The sequence below is a fragment of the Ciconia boyciana genome, chromosome 1, assembly GCF_034638445.1.
Source record: "Ciconia boyciana chromosome 1, ASM3463844v1, whole genome shotgun sequence".
NCBI classification, from domain to species: domain Eukaryota; kingdom Metazoa; phylum Chordata; class Aves; order Ciconiiformes; family Ciconiidae; genus Ciconia; species Ciconia boyciana.
In genome coordinates this window covers 68,011,238-68,024,519 of record NC_132934.1, presented here as the reverse complement: position 1 = coordinate 68,024,519, position 13,282 = coordinate 68,011,238, and the positions used below count along the sequence as shown (strand labels likewise).

The 13,282-nt window shown below is 44.7% G+C and overlaps 1 protein-coding gene across 1 annotated transcript in view; it reads right to left on the bottom strand.

The window, feature by feature from the left end:
* Positions 1-13,282, bottom strand: part of TMTC1 (transmembrane O-mannosyltransferase targeting cadherins 1) — a 147,799-nt gene that overhangs the window by 10,454 nt on the left and 124,063 nt on the right. The window contains exons 13-14 of the mRNA XM_072872770.1: positions 7,073-7,181; positions 1,730-1,832 (exon numbers count right to left, since the gene is read on the bottom strand). Coding sequence (XP_072728871.1) covers positions 1,730-1,832; positions 7,073-7,181 — 212 coding nt within the window. The remainder of the gene's footprint in view (positions 1-1,729; positions 1,833-7,072; positions 7,182-13,282) is intronic.

Below are 13,282 nucleotides of genomic sequence, written 5' to 3'. Positions count from 1 at the left end.
TAGGGAGATTTAGAAGCACTTAAGATTCATCCAAGGCCGAAGATCTATCTTTCAGCGTAGGACTTTTTCAAAACATCCAGCAGCAGGCTCGATCTTCTCCCACTGCTGAGCAGGCAGACGTTTTCGAAAATCATATCTACAAAACATCCTGGGAAGCAGCTGGGCACGCACCTCAGTCCGTAAGTCAGCCAGTGCCTCCCCTGCTCAACCCACAGCAGTAATGCGCATCGCTAAGGGAGACGCATTGAGTGTCTGTGACCACTGCAGAGCTGCCTGGAGTTACGGCTCCCCAGAGCTGACACTTGCTGGAGGCTTGTTGCACAAAATCCTGCAAGTTAATTGGCGTGGTGCTTCACAGCATCTCCCTGTGCCCGCCGGGGAAGAGCGCAGCCTGTGACGGGCTCACTACCAGCCACTTCCTTCACGCCTCGTCATGTCTCCAGGAGGGTTATTTACACATCATGCCTGAAGTATCAAAAGTCAGTGGGTTTTCTTCCTGTTGCTTGTGTGTAGGGAAGTGTAGGAGTAAACCAGGAAAAGTTAGTTTTGACTTTGGCCGAATACCCAAGTGCAAAAAATAGAAAGTGCGCTGCACTGTGTTTGAACCACAATTTTTGGCAGGAATAGAGCAGTTTATCTGGGTTGGCAAGCAAAGATGAGTACAACGTCAGAGTGAAACTACTGAGGAATTTTTATTATTTGCAAGCTTGAATTTTGCCAGGGCACATATTCAGAACCTCAACCTCTGTCGCTAATGCCATGATGCCTTTTTTGATTACGAATACTCATTTTGGCTTTGTATTTATTTCACACTGGTTCTACAGAAGAGCGATGGCTGAGCATCAGCTCAGAGGTAGGACAGCCAGCTGCAGACTGACGGACACCGTCGTCCTTTCTTCCCAAGCACCACCGGAGCCGGGCACAGTGTGAAAGGGGCAGAATGGGTAGCAACCACACGCTTTAAGCCTACAATATTTCAACACCGAGTCTCAGCTCTGTTCCAGAGGGACGGGAGTGAGACAGTAGTTTGGTTTCCACTAGTCATTTGTCAAACTTGGCCTTGTTTGTAAAGCTGTCAATAAAAGGCAGCAATTGCAGTGGCATTTTTGTTGTTGTTGCTACGTGGATGCCAGGAAGTGCCTGCGTCCAGGGAAGTTGGATGGGAACCAGGAGCCCAGAAAAGAAAGGCTTTGGATGTCAGTACGGAGCTCCTGAGAAATCAATTCACCCCACAGTATCTTAGGTTTTGTTTTCAGAGATGACTGTGGTTTAAAAGCCATGCTTGTTCTCATAGCCGTGGCACTCAACCTTTATAGTCAAAGAGCTGCTTTGTCACCAAGTAGAGCTGCAAGTGGTCCGAAGACCACAATGATCCACTTGTGTGTCTGGGATTTGGTTTGATCTGGCCATGCTTTCCTGGAGAAACGGCAGTATTGTCAGGGTGCTGCCCAGCTCAAATTGAAGAGGACAACTGTCTGTGCAAAGATGGTGAGAAACACTGAAGGAAACAGCCAGGCTGAATGCCACTGCCGCACAGTGCCTGCATTGATTGCCAATTTCAGTATGCTGTGCCATCTCAGCAGCGCGGGGATGCTTATTTCTAAGCTACAGTGGAGGCACATCTATTGCTTTGGAAGCTTTTGACACCCTTTTAGATGTGTACTGCTGAATAAAACAAATCAAAGCAAGTAAGGCAGAGAAGGAAAATCCCTTGTTCCTGCTCACTTACCGGTATCAACCAAGAAAACACCATAGTTGTTATGCAGATCGGAGCTCTCTGGACAATTCTCTATGCCAGCCTTATAGACCTCCTCCGCTTCCTTAAGCCGTTCCTTAAAAGAGAAAGATTTTTAGCTGTGGCAGAAAGGGTGTCAGCACCATTTGCCACATACCTGCATTTTGTGACAACTCCCTCGCCGCATGGGGAGCTCGGGGCACCAGCCCACCCTGCTGTCTAGGAGGCCAAAATTTTACCCCATGGCATAGATACGATACAGCTGCTGTCTGGTACCCCACAGCAATTCAGACAGCTTTCCCCCATACATTTGCAATGGGAGCTACCTGTGAAACAAAAATAACAGCTGGAAAAGGTGGCTCCTGTGCAACGTCAGCGAGCCCCAGCTGGGCACGCACCCAGCCAGGAAACACACGACGACAGGGGTCGTGTTGGTTCTGTTCAGAAATATCTGTCATCTGGGAGCTGATATATTTTAATTTATTTGTTTAATGAGCATCTCGCTGGCTAACTTTTCCCCCTGGAGCTCTGCTGTTCGTTCCCTAAGCAGCGGGGAAAATACAAGGAACGAAAGCTTGGTGTGTGTGATGGCTGGGGGACGGGGAGGTCGTGCAGGGGGATGAGGGAAGCTGGAGGAGGATGGGGGAAGCTGGAGGAGGATGGGGGCAATGAAAGAGTGGGGAGAATCTGACAGATTCAGATTAAAACCAGGCATCGTCAATGTGTGAGATGTAGCTCACGGGGATTGATGGAACGTGCCACCATACTGATTCCCAGATGCACTGAGCCCTTACATTTTGCATGGATTCCAAGGAGGTTTGTTGGTGCTGAGCATCTCTGGAAAATACAGATCTTTTACTTGAAAACACTCTGCCTACAGAAAGTGTCCCACTGGCTGGGCTCTGTCTAGCTTGAGCTATGGGTAACCCAGTCCTTAAACAAAAATAAGGTGTCTCGTTTGGATCAAATAGCAACTTAATAAGGTGCCCACTGCCTGCAAGCTCGCTAGCACGGGTTATCACGGTCTTCCTCCCACCCTAACCTCAGAGCTTTGCTGTTGGGTGTATTTATGAAAGGAAGCCGTAAACAGCAGAGACAAGCACAGTGCAGAGGGGTGTCAGGCAAGCCTCCAGCACCAAAGATGCTTTTTTCAATTCTTCCCCTTCCGTGGAGTGGCACAGCCCTACAGCGACAAACTCCACAGCCTCCTGACGATGCTCCCAAGCGAAATCAGCCAGCTGGCTCTCCACTGAGGAAAGCCTGGAGCCACCAAGGCAGACCTCCGCTCGGGAGCTGAATCCACGTTGAAATAAGAGGTCGGTCCATTCCCAGCTATGGTCTCTCCTCAAGTCCTGCAAATCCCGGAGCCTACGGGGCTTTCTGTGGATTTAAAGGGTGTACCTGACAGCAGCTTTTGCTCTATAGCTGCTTAAATGCATGGACTCCTTTCTCACCTCCTATTTCAGAACTGGAGAGCTGGAATTAATCGCATTGAAAGAGTATGATTTGATAAAAGCACACGGTTTGCCATGGTTAAGTGCTTTCACATTTACATGATAAAGGTCAGCCAGAAGAAAAGATAGTGTGTGATAAAACACAGAAACACATTTTTAAAAAGTGCTTAAGTTTGGACATTTTGGATATATTTATGTGAATTTGAATCATTATCCTGTAGGGTCAGGAAAGTGTAGCGATCATCAGAATTGACTAAAATGAAGAGCAATTTTCTGAGAAAGCGCCTGTGTCACCAGGACATTAACAAGCATATTTTCAAAGATTTCTCTATTAGTTTTTTTTCCTCTGATTTTAATTTTCAGCCAAGGAATGTGGCTTTGTGTGCACGTATGTCAGTTTTCTTAATTTTATTTACTGATCATAAACCCAATCTTTAAAGCAAGGAAGGGCTATGTTAAACTGGATTAGTAGTGTCCCACGTCAAAACACTCACACTCACCCTCACCGATATCGAGCCCTTTTAGCATTTTTATCATGGTTGCATTGCTTTTGTGGCACCTAACATCCTGACCCTGCGTGCCTCAGGCTCAGTGCAGAGTCTGGGATGATTTCTCTAACAAAGTGTTTGCATTAAGCACGGTCAGAAATTGGGAAGGGTGGGCCCAGCTTTTCGTGCCAGAGCTTTCTCCCTCACAGCCTCTCCTCTTCTGGGGAGAAATGCTGTAAGTTCATCAAGGCTTGATTCTCATTAACACTTAATAATGCCACTCCCAGACCTTCATGAAACATTCATCAAGCTCATAAAATTCAGAAGATTGGCTTAAAAAATGTATGAGATTTTTATGATATTAAAAAAATTACGCATGTGAGGATCTCTCAGCTGAACTCCAGGGTTTTTAAGTCTGTTTTTTTATGGCTCGGTTTTTCAGTCTGGTTACCCCTGAATAGGCTCTCCTCTGCAGCTAAGTGGGTTAAAAAGTTTCTTTTTCTTAGTGTAGGCTGATATTATTACACACACACACACACACAAAAATCACTTGAATCCAGAAACTTGGGCCTGAAAAGAGGCATCAAGTAGCACGAGATGGCTGATGAAACTGCAAGAGCTGGGAAGAAGATGCTGTTCAAGTGCATCCTGGGGGGGGAAGTAAATCCTGGGGAAGTGGTGCTACAGGAATGGTGTGGAAACGGCAAACAAAAATGTTTGATTTCTCATATTAGCACCACTGCAGTGATCATGGAAAACCACAATACATTGCAACTGAATTACAATATCAAGCTGACAAAGCAGTAAGAAGGGCAAGCATGCATAAAAGGCACAAGCAAGCCAAACTGTTTTATACAATGTGGCGGGTTTTTTTCCATGTGAGCTCTGGCTTCAGAGTCAACTATCAAGGAGAGAAAAGGGCAATTACATTGAGTTACAGGCTAATTCCCTGGCTCATGAGACACTCCTCTCAGTAGCATTTTTTACAGTTGTGGGAGGAAAGGACCCATAAGCCCCATTTTGGATTCATCGTCTTCAAGATAGGGGGGAACATGCTGCGTGGGACCGACCAAGGCAATCCTGGCATATTTCACTGAGCCACGTCCACCCGTTTCCCCCCTTCTTAGCTTTAGTGCAAAGGTGGAGGAGCAGCAGTTTGTCACGGGCACAGTCACCTCATGCAAGTTATTTTAATGTGCCACTTATGGCACTTCACATCGCAGCAAGAGGGAACCAGTTTGTGCTCCCTTCTGCAAAGCTCCACAGCGATGCTGTCCGTGCAGCCTACTGCATACTGCCTGGCATCACAGATACCCCTACAGCTGTGAGACAGACTCTGGGCCACAAGTAGACAGAACAACAGGTTTGTAACTTTTGGCTATTTTGGACACTGTTGCTTGGACAAAGAGGAAAACACAAAACTGAAAAATGGGGTCCCGTCATCATCCTTTGGGCTGAAGATGCCCAAACTTCTGCCCATACGCCTCCAGGAAGCGCACAGCGTTAAGGTATGATTCTGCAGCCCACAGCCACGGCCAGCAGCACGTATTTGTAGGACAGCCCCTACTGCAGTCACTAGCATGGGTGTAGGAGGCAGGAGCTGCACAATCAGGTAGTCATCTGCTGTGGCTGAACATGAGAAGGTATTAAAAGCCTGCAGGAAATCGCTATTTTCTGAGGAAATTGTACTATCTTTTTTCCTTACCACTTACTCAAGTCACAAGAGGATGAACAATCTATACGTAAGAGTAGATGAATTATTGCTGGACTTGCTAATGGCATTTGCTCTGGGCAGAAGGCCTCGGGACTCAATAATGGTTTTATTGCTCTGTTGACCTTACAATCGATGGTTCTAATTAATAATTACAATTAATATTAAAACCAGGTATTACTGTGGGGGACTCATTTCCTATACTTGCAGGAGACTCTTCATTGATGGGCTTATTCAAAACACAGTTCCCATTCAATAAGGCTCTTCTTTCAATTTATACACTATATTTCTAGGTCCCTGCAGCTGATATTGATAATATTCAAATATTTGAAAGTCACTTAAAAGGGAAAAGAAAATAGCACATCTTTCGGTAATCCACATATATCATAGGTGAGTTTTGCAGAGTGCCTACATCATTAAAGAAGCCTAAACCAGAACAAGACCCCTGCTTATAGTTTTGCTGAAATTTATCCACTTCCCTTACAGAGAGAAGATTTCACTAACCAGATTAATGGAAAACAGTGAAAGATGATACTCTTTTGCTTTGTCTGTATTTGCATTTGGCAACCTTTTAAGAAAGCTTTAGCACCCCATGCTATAGAACAGTTAGATGTGAAACTTGGGGGAGAAAAAAGTCAGTTTTCAAAAGGTTTGCGGCAGTGTGCTGGAGCTGTGCAGTTATGAGGACCTCATCACCCACCCCTGTAGCTCCAGACTGGGGCCACTGGTTGTGGCTGCAGTCTGTGGGACCAATGCCCGAAGCACAGCATCCCTCATCTGCTGCTGCAGGCATGGAGAAAAGCAGGGCTTGGTGGTCTTGATTTTGGGCACCCACGCTTCATGGCTTCTTCTGAACTCAAGCGTTTTGTGCCTCAATTTCCCTTTTCCTCTATGGAGACAATATTTCACCTCACAGGGACCTTGTAGAAATAAATTACCTAACTACAGAGAGTAGGGAGAGCCCTGAGTAATGAGCAAGGGGAACGAACCCGAGAGGAAATGAGTAATCCTCCCTCCAGAACGCAGCCTGGGCCATGCGCAGTAAATAAGGCCTGGGGGCACATATTGAACAATGAGGTTAAATAAAATATCAAACAGCTGCTCATTAGGAGCAACCTAAAACTAGCTAGCCTTCCCACCCCCTGTATGTGATCATCTACCACAGTAATTAAGGGCCGTATTCCAATGTGTGCATGCAAGGGGCAGAATTCAGGCTGCAGGGGCCACCTGGTTTCTGACATTTCCTAGATTTGGAGTGATTTATTATGAAATCTCAAGGTTATCTACGTAGGCGTGTGTGTCTGAGGGGGAAGCGCTTGCCTATTCTGCTGTCACAACATTCAAGGTGCGATGGATTAAGACTTCGCCATAGACGCGGGGAGCTGCAGAGAGGGTATTTACTCACGACTTCAACAGTGATTTAATTCAGAGCCACATTATGTGGGTGTAATTACTCACTGCGAATGAATTGCCTCCAATCCTGAAAAAGTCATCTCTAAAGCAGCCTGAGAGCTCTCTGCAGACAGCTGCAGACCCACGCCTGCCACCGCATGTGTGCAAGACGAGGGTGCTCCATTGGGATGTGCAGGAGGTGTTGCGGCTGCAGCAGCAGTGCATACACACGCACAGAAGGCACGAGAGCTGGCACGAGAGCTGGCACGAGAGCTCACGCGATGCCCATTACCTGTTCGGCTAGCAGCGAGGCCAGGCTTGAGTAAGCATCTGCGAACTCTGGGCCGTACTTAATGGAGTCCCGCAGTAAGATTACAGCTTCCTCCTTCTTCCCTTGGGACCTGCAGGACAGGGAAGGAGGGAAAAAATAGAAAGAAACGTTCCTGTAAACACGTTTAGGTCATCCCACTGATAAACTACTTTAAAGAGATGTGAAAGTCCCCGGCTTGACCTTTTCAACAAAGACTAAATGATTCATTTGCGCCTCCTCTCCACAGTGTGCGTACCCAGCATCTCCTCGGCCCATCGCTGTTTCCATATGTTATTCTCAGGAGCTGGGAGGACATAGGCTTTAATGAATCGGCCGTTTGGTCTGCTATTCTGGTGACTGTCATACTGAGCACTGTGCAATGATCCCAGTGAAGACAAAACACCCCCAAAACAGTGCATTCCTGAACCCCACACACTGAAGAGCAAAAAGTATTTAATTTGACTGTCAGGCAAGCAGTACAGGCTACATGCTCTGTCTGTTGAGTCATAACCACTAGATTTTGTAAACTTCTCCATTCCTATTGTACATCTTCTCTCAATATTTCTCTTTATGGCAAACACATCAAATTCTGTCCCATTCATCCCATCAGGAGTTAAAGATACATGAAGAGCAAGATAGCAAAAGCGTCCCCAGGCATGAAGTACTGCACAAGATCCTCCCAGCGATGTCCTTGGGAAGTCGCATGCCCTGTGGAAGGGATGCTGTTGGGGTAACACCGGCTTTGCAGTCAGCTTCTGGAGGTCTGGCTCCAGTCATGTCACTGAGGCATGACTGACCTGGGAACAGGACATTTGCTCTCACCAACCCTGCTCTCACATCAGTAGGTTGGAGACACCGAAACGTTTGCACTTCCTTAAACCCCCCCCACTAGAGTCTTTGCATGTTCCTAGACAATGAGTGCTGTTATAGATTCATTTATGACTTAGTTAAATTAATACTTTGAAATTAAAAGATTGCTTAGTTAAATCTGCCTGGGATCTCTAAATAATTCCTTAGCAAGTCGATCATTAGGCTAGAGGAGTCTGTTCTTCAGAACCTAAGGATTACAAACAGAGATAGTTGAGAGATGGCTAGGCTCATGAGCTAGGTTTTCTTCCAGCATTGCTCTGCTTTATTGCCATGGAAAACGGAAAAGGTTTCCTGAACAAAAATCTAAGGGTGTTTATTTACTTGAGCTACAATTTCTCCAGTATCGCTCTGTATTTCTTTCCTTGAAAAATGAGAAGGTTTCCTGAACAAACATCTAAGGATGTTTAGCTGGACTGGAACAACATTTTCCTTGTGTTGAGTGTACAAAGAATATGAATAGCAGGGCTTACAAAAAGAAACAAAGGGCTCTGGGACACAGAAAATATGTGAGCACCTTGCCGCTTTGGCCTTAGATTTCATCTGAGTGGCATGGTCAAGTAACCAGATCTTGTTTATAAGGTGCAAATTTCAGCTGATAATGTATGTGGCTTTGCAGATTTTTTCCCTTTCTAGTTGTGTAACTGGAAGAATATTTTGCCTGTGCATTAAGCTAAGTAAAACCAGTTGTGCTAGTCTTTTTCTTCTTCCAGTGGTGTTCCATATAAATTACATGAATGAAGCAAAAACAAATAAAGAACCACTTTTCTCCTACACTAATTAAAGACTAGCTAGCTTGTCAATTTATAAAACTTTTGGATCCCTTGGCTGGAGTTTCATTACACATTTTTATAAATCAGAAACAGATGACTGCTTTATAAAGGTATTGATGTTTGGCAAAAAAATGTAGGAAATGCCAGCTACAGAAATAAAAGGATTAAGTGATCCACTCAGCAGCAGTAAAAGTTCCCATTAACCACAAGCATGCACTCTGAACATGGGGCAGCCCTCTTAATTACTCTTTTTTTCAAAATGGCCTTTTGTTTCCCGTCTGATCCAAGAACAATGTTTGTCTCCTGAAAGTGGGGGTAGAGAGGGAAAGATTATGGCATCTTTTTATGTGACAGACTGCATTACATTAAAAAAACCAGATCCAGTAGTTTCTCAAAGGGCTCAGGCCTGCAAGATACCAAGCGCTCCGGCCAAGCACTTAAACGCATACTTAACTTTTATGTATGCAAGTTGAAAATTAATTACTGGCTGAAGTGCTTTCCTGGATCAAAGCCAACACTTTGCAGGATCGAGGCCATCGCTTATATAAATCTGCAATTTGGGAGAGCACAGAGCATTGGAAGAACAGTCCGATATGCTAATTTACCATAAACTGGGGATCTGGAGCAGGAAAAGCTAGGTAATGTATACCTTTGCTATGACAGAGAGAGGGAAAAATTCAACTGACACAAGCAGTCTGTGATCACTTAATCCAATTTTTCCCCAAATTACCTTGCCTTACAATGCCCTCTCCTGATTCCCCCTTCCACTCGAGCTCCCAGCCTCCCCTCTACAATCAAGCATGCTTGAGCCAAAAGCAAGGAACAGCTCTTTCCACCGGGAGCATCTCTTCCATATTTTTGCAAGTGCCCTGCAGTTGGAGAAGCATCAGCTTAAACCACTCCACAGAAGTCTGGCGATGCGCGGGGCTGTGTGTGGGCTGTTAGCACTGGAGCAAATTCCATTTGCAACGGAAAGAGTAACCTAGGAATTAGTGCTCTAGAGGACTTTTTAACTTTCAAGATTTGTTTTATTTTGTGAAGTTAGTTTGACTGCATTAAAGCCAGAAACACAGGACTCAACGAGGGCTCCACAACTGTTCTGAACATCTCATCTTGGTTTCACACCATAATCCAAGGGGAGCTTGCAGTGTCTAACTCTGTCTGTCTGAAAGGAAGCCTCTAAGCCTGTTCGACTCCCTGGTTTAAAACTGATTCAGATAATTTAGATGCACTCCTTTGTCATTCATCTATACTATGTGGATGACACCAAAGTGGGGGAGCAGGCAATACACTGCAAGGCAGGGCTGCTTTTCAGAGGGACCAGGTCTGACGGGAACCTCATGAAGTTCAACAAAAGCAAATGCAAGTCCTGCGCCCAGAGTGGGATAACCCCATGCACAAGCACAGGTTGGGGGACGACTGGGGTCCTGGTGGACAACAAGTTGACCATGGGCCGCAATGTACCCTACATGGCAAAGAAGGCCAATAGTGGTCCAGGGAAGTGATTCTTCCCCTTTATATGATACTTGTGAGACCACATCTGGAGCAACATCTGTCCAGAGTTGGGCTCCCCAGTGCAAGAAAGGCATGGACTTATTGGAAGAAGCCCAACACAGGGCCACTAAAGAAGGTCAGGGCTAGAGCACCCGTTGCATTGAGGAGAGGCTGAGTGAGCTGTGCCCGGAGAAGAGAAGGCTCAGGGGTGACTTCAGTGCTGCCTGCGACTACCTGGTCAGAGGACACAGACAAGCCAGAATTAAACTCTTCCCAGAGGTGCATGGTGACAGGACAAGAGGCAACAGACACAAGTAGGAACATGGGAAATTCTGACTAGATATAAGGAGAAATATTTCTCACCACGAGGATGGTCAAACACTGGAACAGGTTGCACGGAGAGATTGCAGCATCTCTGTCCTTAGAGGTATTCAAGATTCAGCTGGACACAGCCCTCAGCAACCTGATCCAATTAGACTTGCTCTGAGCAGCGGGCTTCACCAAATGATCTCCAGAGGTCTCTTCCAACCTAAGTTGTTTTTGTAATCTACTGTAAATTTGACACTGCCAGAGTTTGGGTTTTTTTATGAACAGGCTACAATGTGTATGGGATACTGACGGATAACTACAGCACTTCATGCAACACAGAGTATCCTAACCAGAGACCATCCAGAAAGCCAGATGCAGTATCACTGAACATTATCACTCAGTTTGCTCCGTTGAATGGAAGGAAGGAATGTTTCACTCTCTGAAAGATCTTAAATCTCAATACATGTAATATCTATCTGATGTATTTCAGTATCTTCAGATAGTTACACAGGCTTGTGTCAGCACACTCACATACATACATATCCAGCAGCCTGTATCGGAGAGGGCAGACAGTCCTCCTTCCTCTGAATAGATGGGTTTGCTAAACTTGGACTAAATCACAGCAACAAACGCACAGGACACCTTGTGTGTTACTCTACATTCAGAAGAGAACCAGTCCTTTGAATAAACTCAAGATTTCAGTGGACATTGTTTCTAGGCATTTCACTTTCCCCTTGAAAATGCAGCCATAACACTCTCAAAGCACGTAAGAGTTATGAGGCTTTTCTTCGTACGAAATAGTGTACTGAATATTGGAGTGCTTTAGGTATGGATAGATACAGCACTGCAAATAAGAAGTTCTCTCCCATTCTTCCTGCAACAGAAAGCCCAGATAAATATTTACTTCAAATGTTCATAATATTTTATTTCTTGTCTCTTTGCAGAATATCCCACACGCTATAAATTTGTGAGGTACTCTGAATAATATTTATCTCAGTTTTTCAAGCTGTATCTCAACAAAACTGAATCTATATAGAGGACTTAAATATTTATATAATGGGAAACTTCAAAACACAACACAAGAAAGCAACATCAGGCTGCTCTGTGTCACTGATCACGAACCACAAAAGCGGAGAAAGAGGTTTCTCACTTTTAGGTAGGCCATAGGTCTATTTTAACTAAGAAATCTGTTGGCATTGTTTAATTATCTACTCTCCAATATTTATATTATGCAAGAAAATGACGACATACAACTTTATTTTAGGATACGTAAACAAAACCAGAGGCTTATTCAGCCATTACCCTGCAATGCTTCCTGAGAACATTCATCTTCTGGCACATAGCTGTCTTCATTATGCGCAAACAGAAAATGGAAACATCCTTTTTCATCTAGGACTTCTACAGAAAAAAACTTAAAAATTCCACCCTGTGGTCCTCAAAACAGACTTTTACTCAAGCTTAAATCACAAGCAATGGATGCTTAAGTAGAGAGCTTATTTACAGGGAATAGTGAGAGGCAGATTCCCCCATGGGGACAGCAAACCCATCCTTCCAAAATCCTGGAGTTCCCCTTTCTCAGCACTCCAGAGGACATGAAATCTAATATCTACCATCAGACTTCCAAGCTACGAGCAGGGTGGGTATAAGGAACTCAGGAGAATTCAACTGGGAATTCCTCATGCCAGACAGTTTTGTTATGTGTCTCAGTACAAATAGTGCTGTTACTGGACATGCCTGAAGAGTTGCAGATCTGGCTCTTCCTGATCTGCACCATGCACTGAAGCCTCTGCAAAGAGGACAGAAAATGCTTTTATGGCTTGACCGTTTGTCATCTCTCTGCCACATGTTTAGAAACCAAAACACTCTTCATAATGTCTCATAGCACAGCCAGAAAGTAATATCTGCCTGTAATGTTCTGCAGATTTTCATTTATTACCTAGATTATACTAGCATTTAACGTCTGCAGAATACTAGTTGCCCTATATACATATATATGAAAGGATAATTTGGAGAGCCAGGTAGAAAACGTAAATAAAGACAAAGTTGTAGGAAGGGGGAGCTTGAAATCTCTGCCTCCTTCCTGTCCGGTCATCTCACAAGTCACCTCATGCTCCAGCATGGCTGATGATCACTGCTAAGTTGATGGATGATCCAGGAAAGGTCCTGGCAAAGGGGTTTGGGCTAGTGTTTTAGGGGAGACATTCATATAGGATTTGCCTGCACAGCATCTGCTTTACATATGTGCTAATCCCTCCACCATGAACTCTACCTATTTTTTAGCAGGTTTTTTTAAAGCTGAACAGGGAGATGAGGACACCCAGTTTCCTTTATAATTAATACTATTGGTGTGTCCAGATGCACTAGGTTGTTTTGGAAGCCTAAAAAAAAGTCTAGAAAATGGGAGCAAATGGGTATGGGAAAAGGGCAGGTGGAACCTGAGCACTTTCTTTTAACAAGTTTAGCACAAGCATCACACACCTTTAACATACTGCAATATATGGCACCACAGAAGGATGCAGAGCATATACAGTCCAACAGGACACACAATATCTTAACTATCACATTAGGAAAAACAAGACATATTGCACACAAAACAAACAGCAGTTCTAAGAGATTATCCCACATGTCTCCTTTGTGCTTTGCCAGTGCAACAAATCCAGTTTCCACCCATCTGCTGGGTCATAAGAGCCCATCAACAGGCCAGATTTAAGCGTTATTGACATGGGATGTCCTGGTGCTGCTTCTGGCT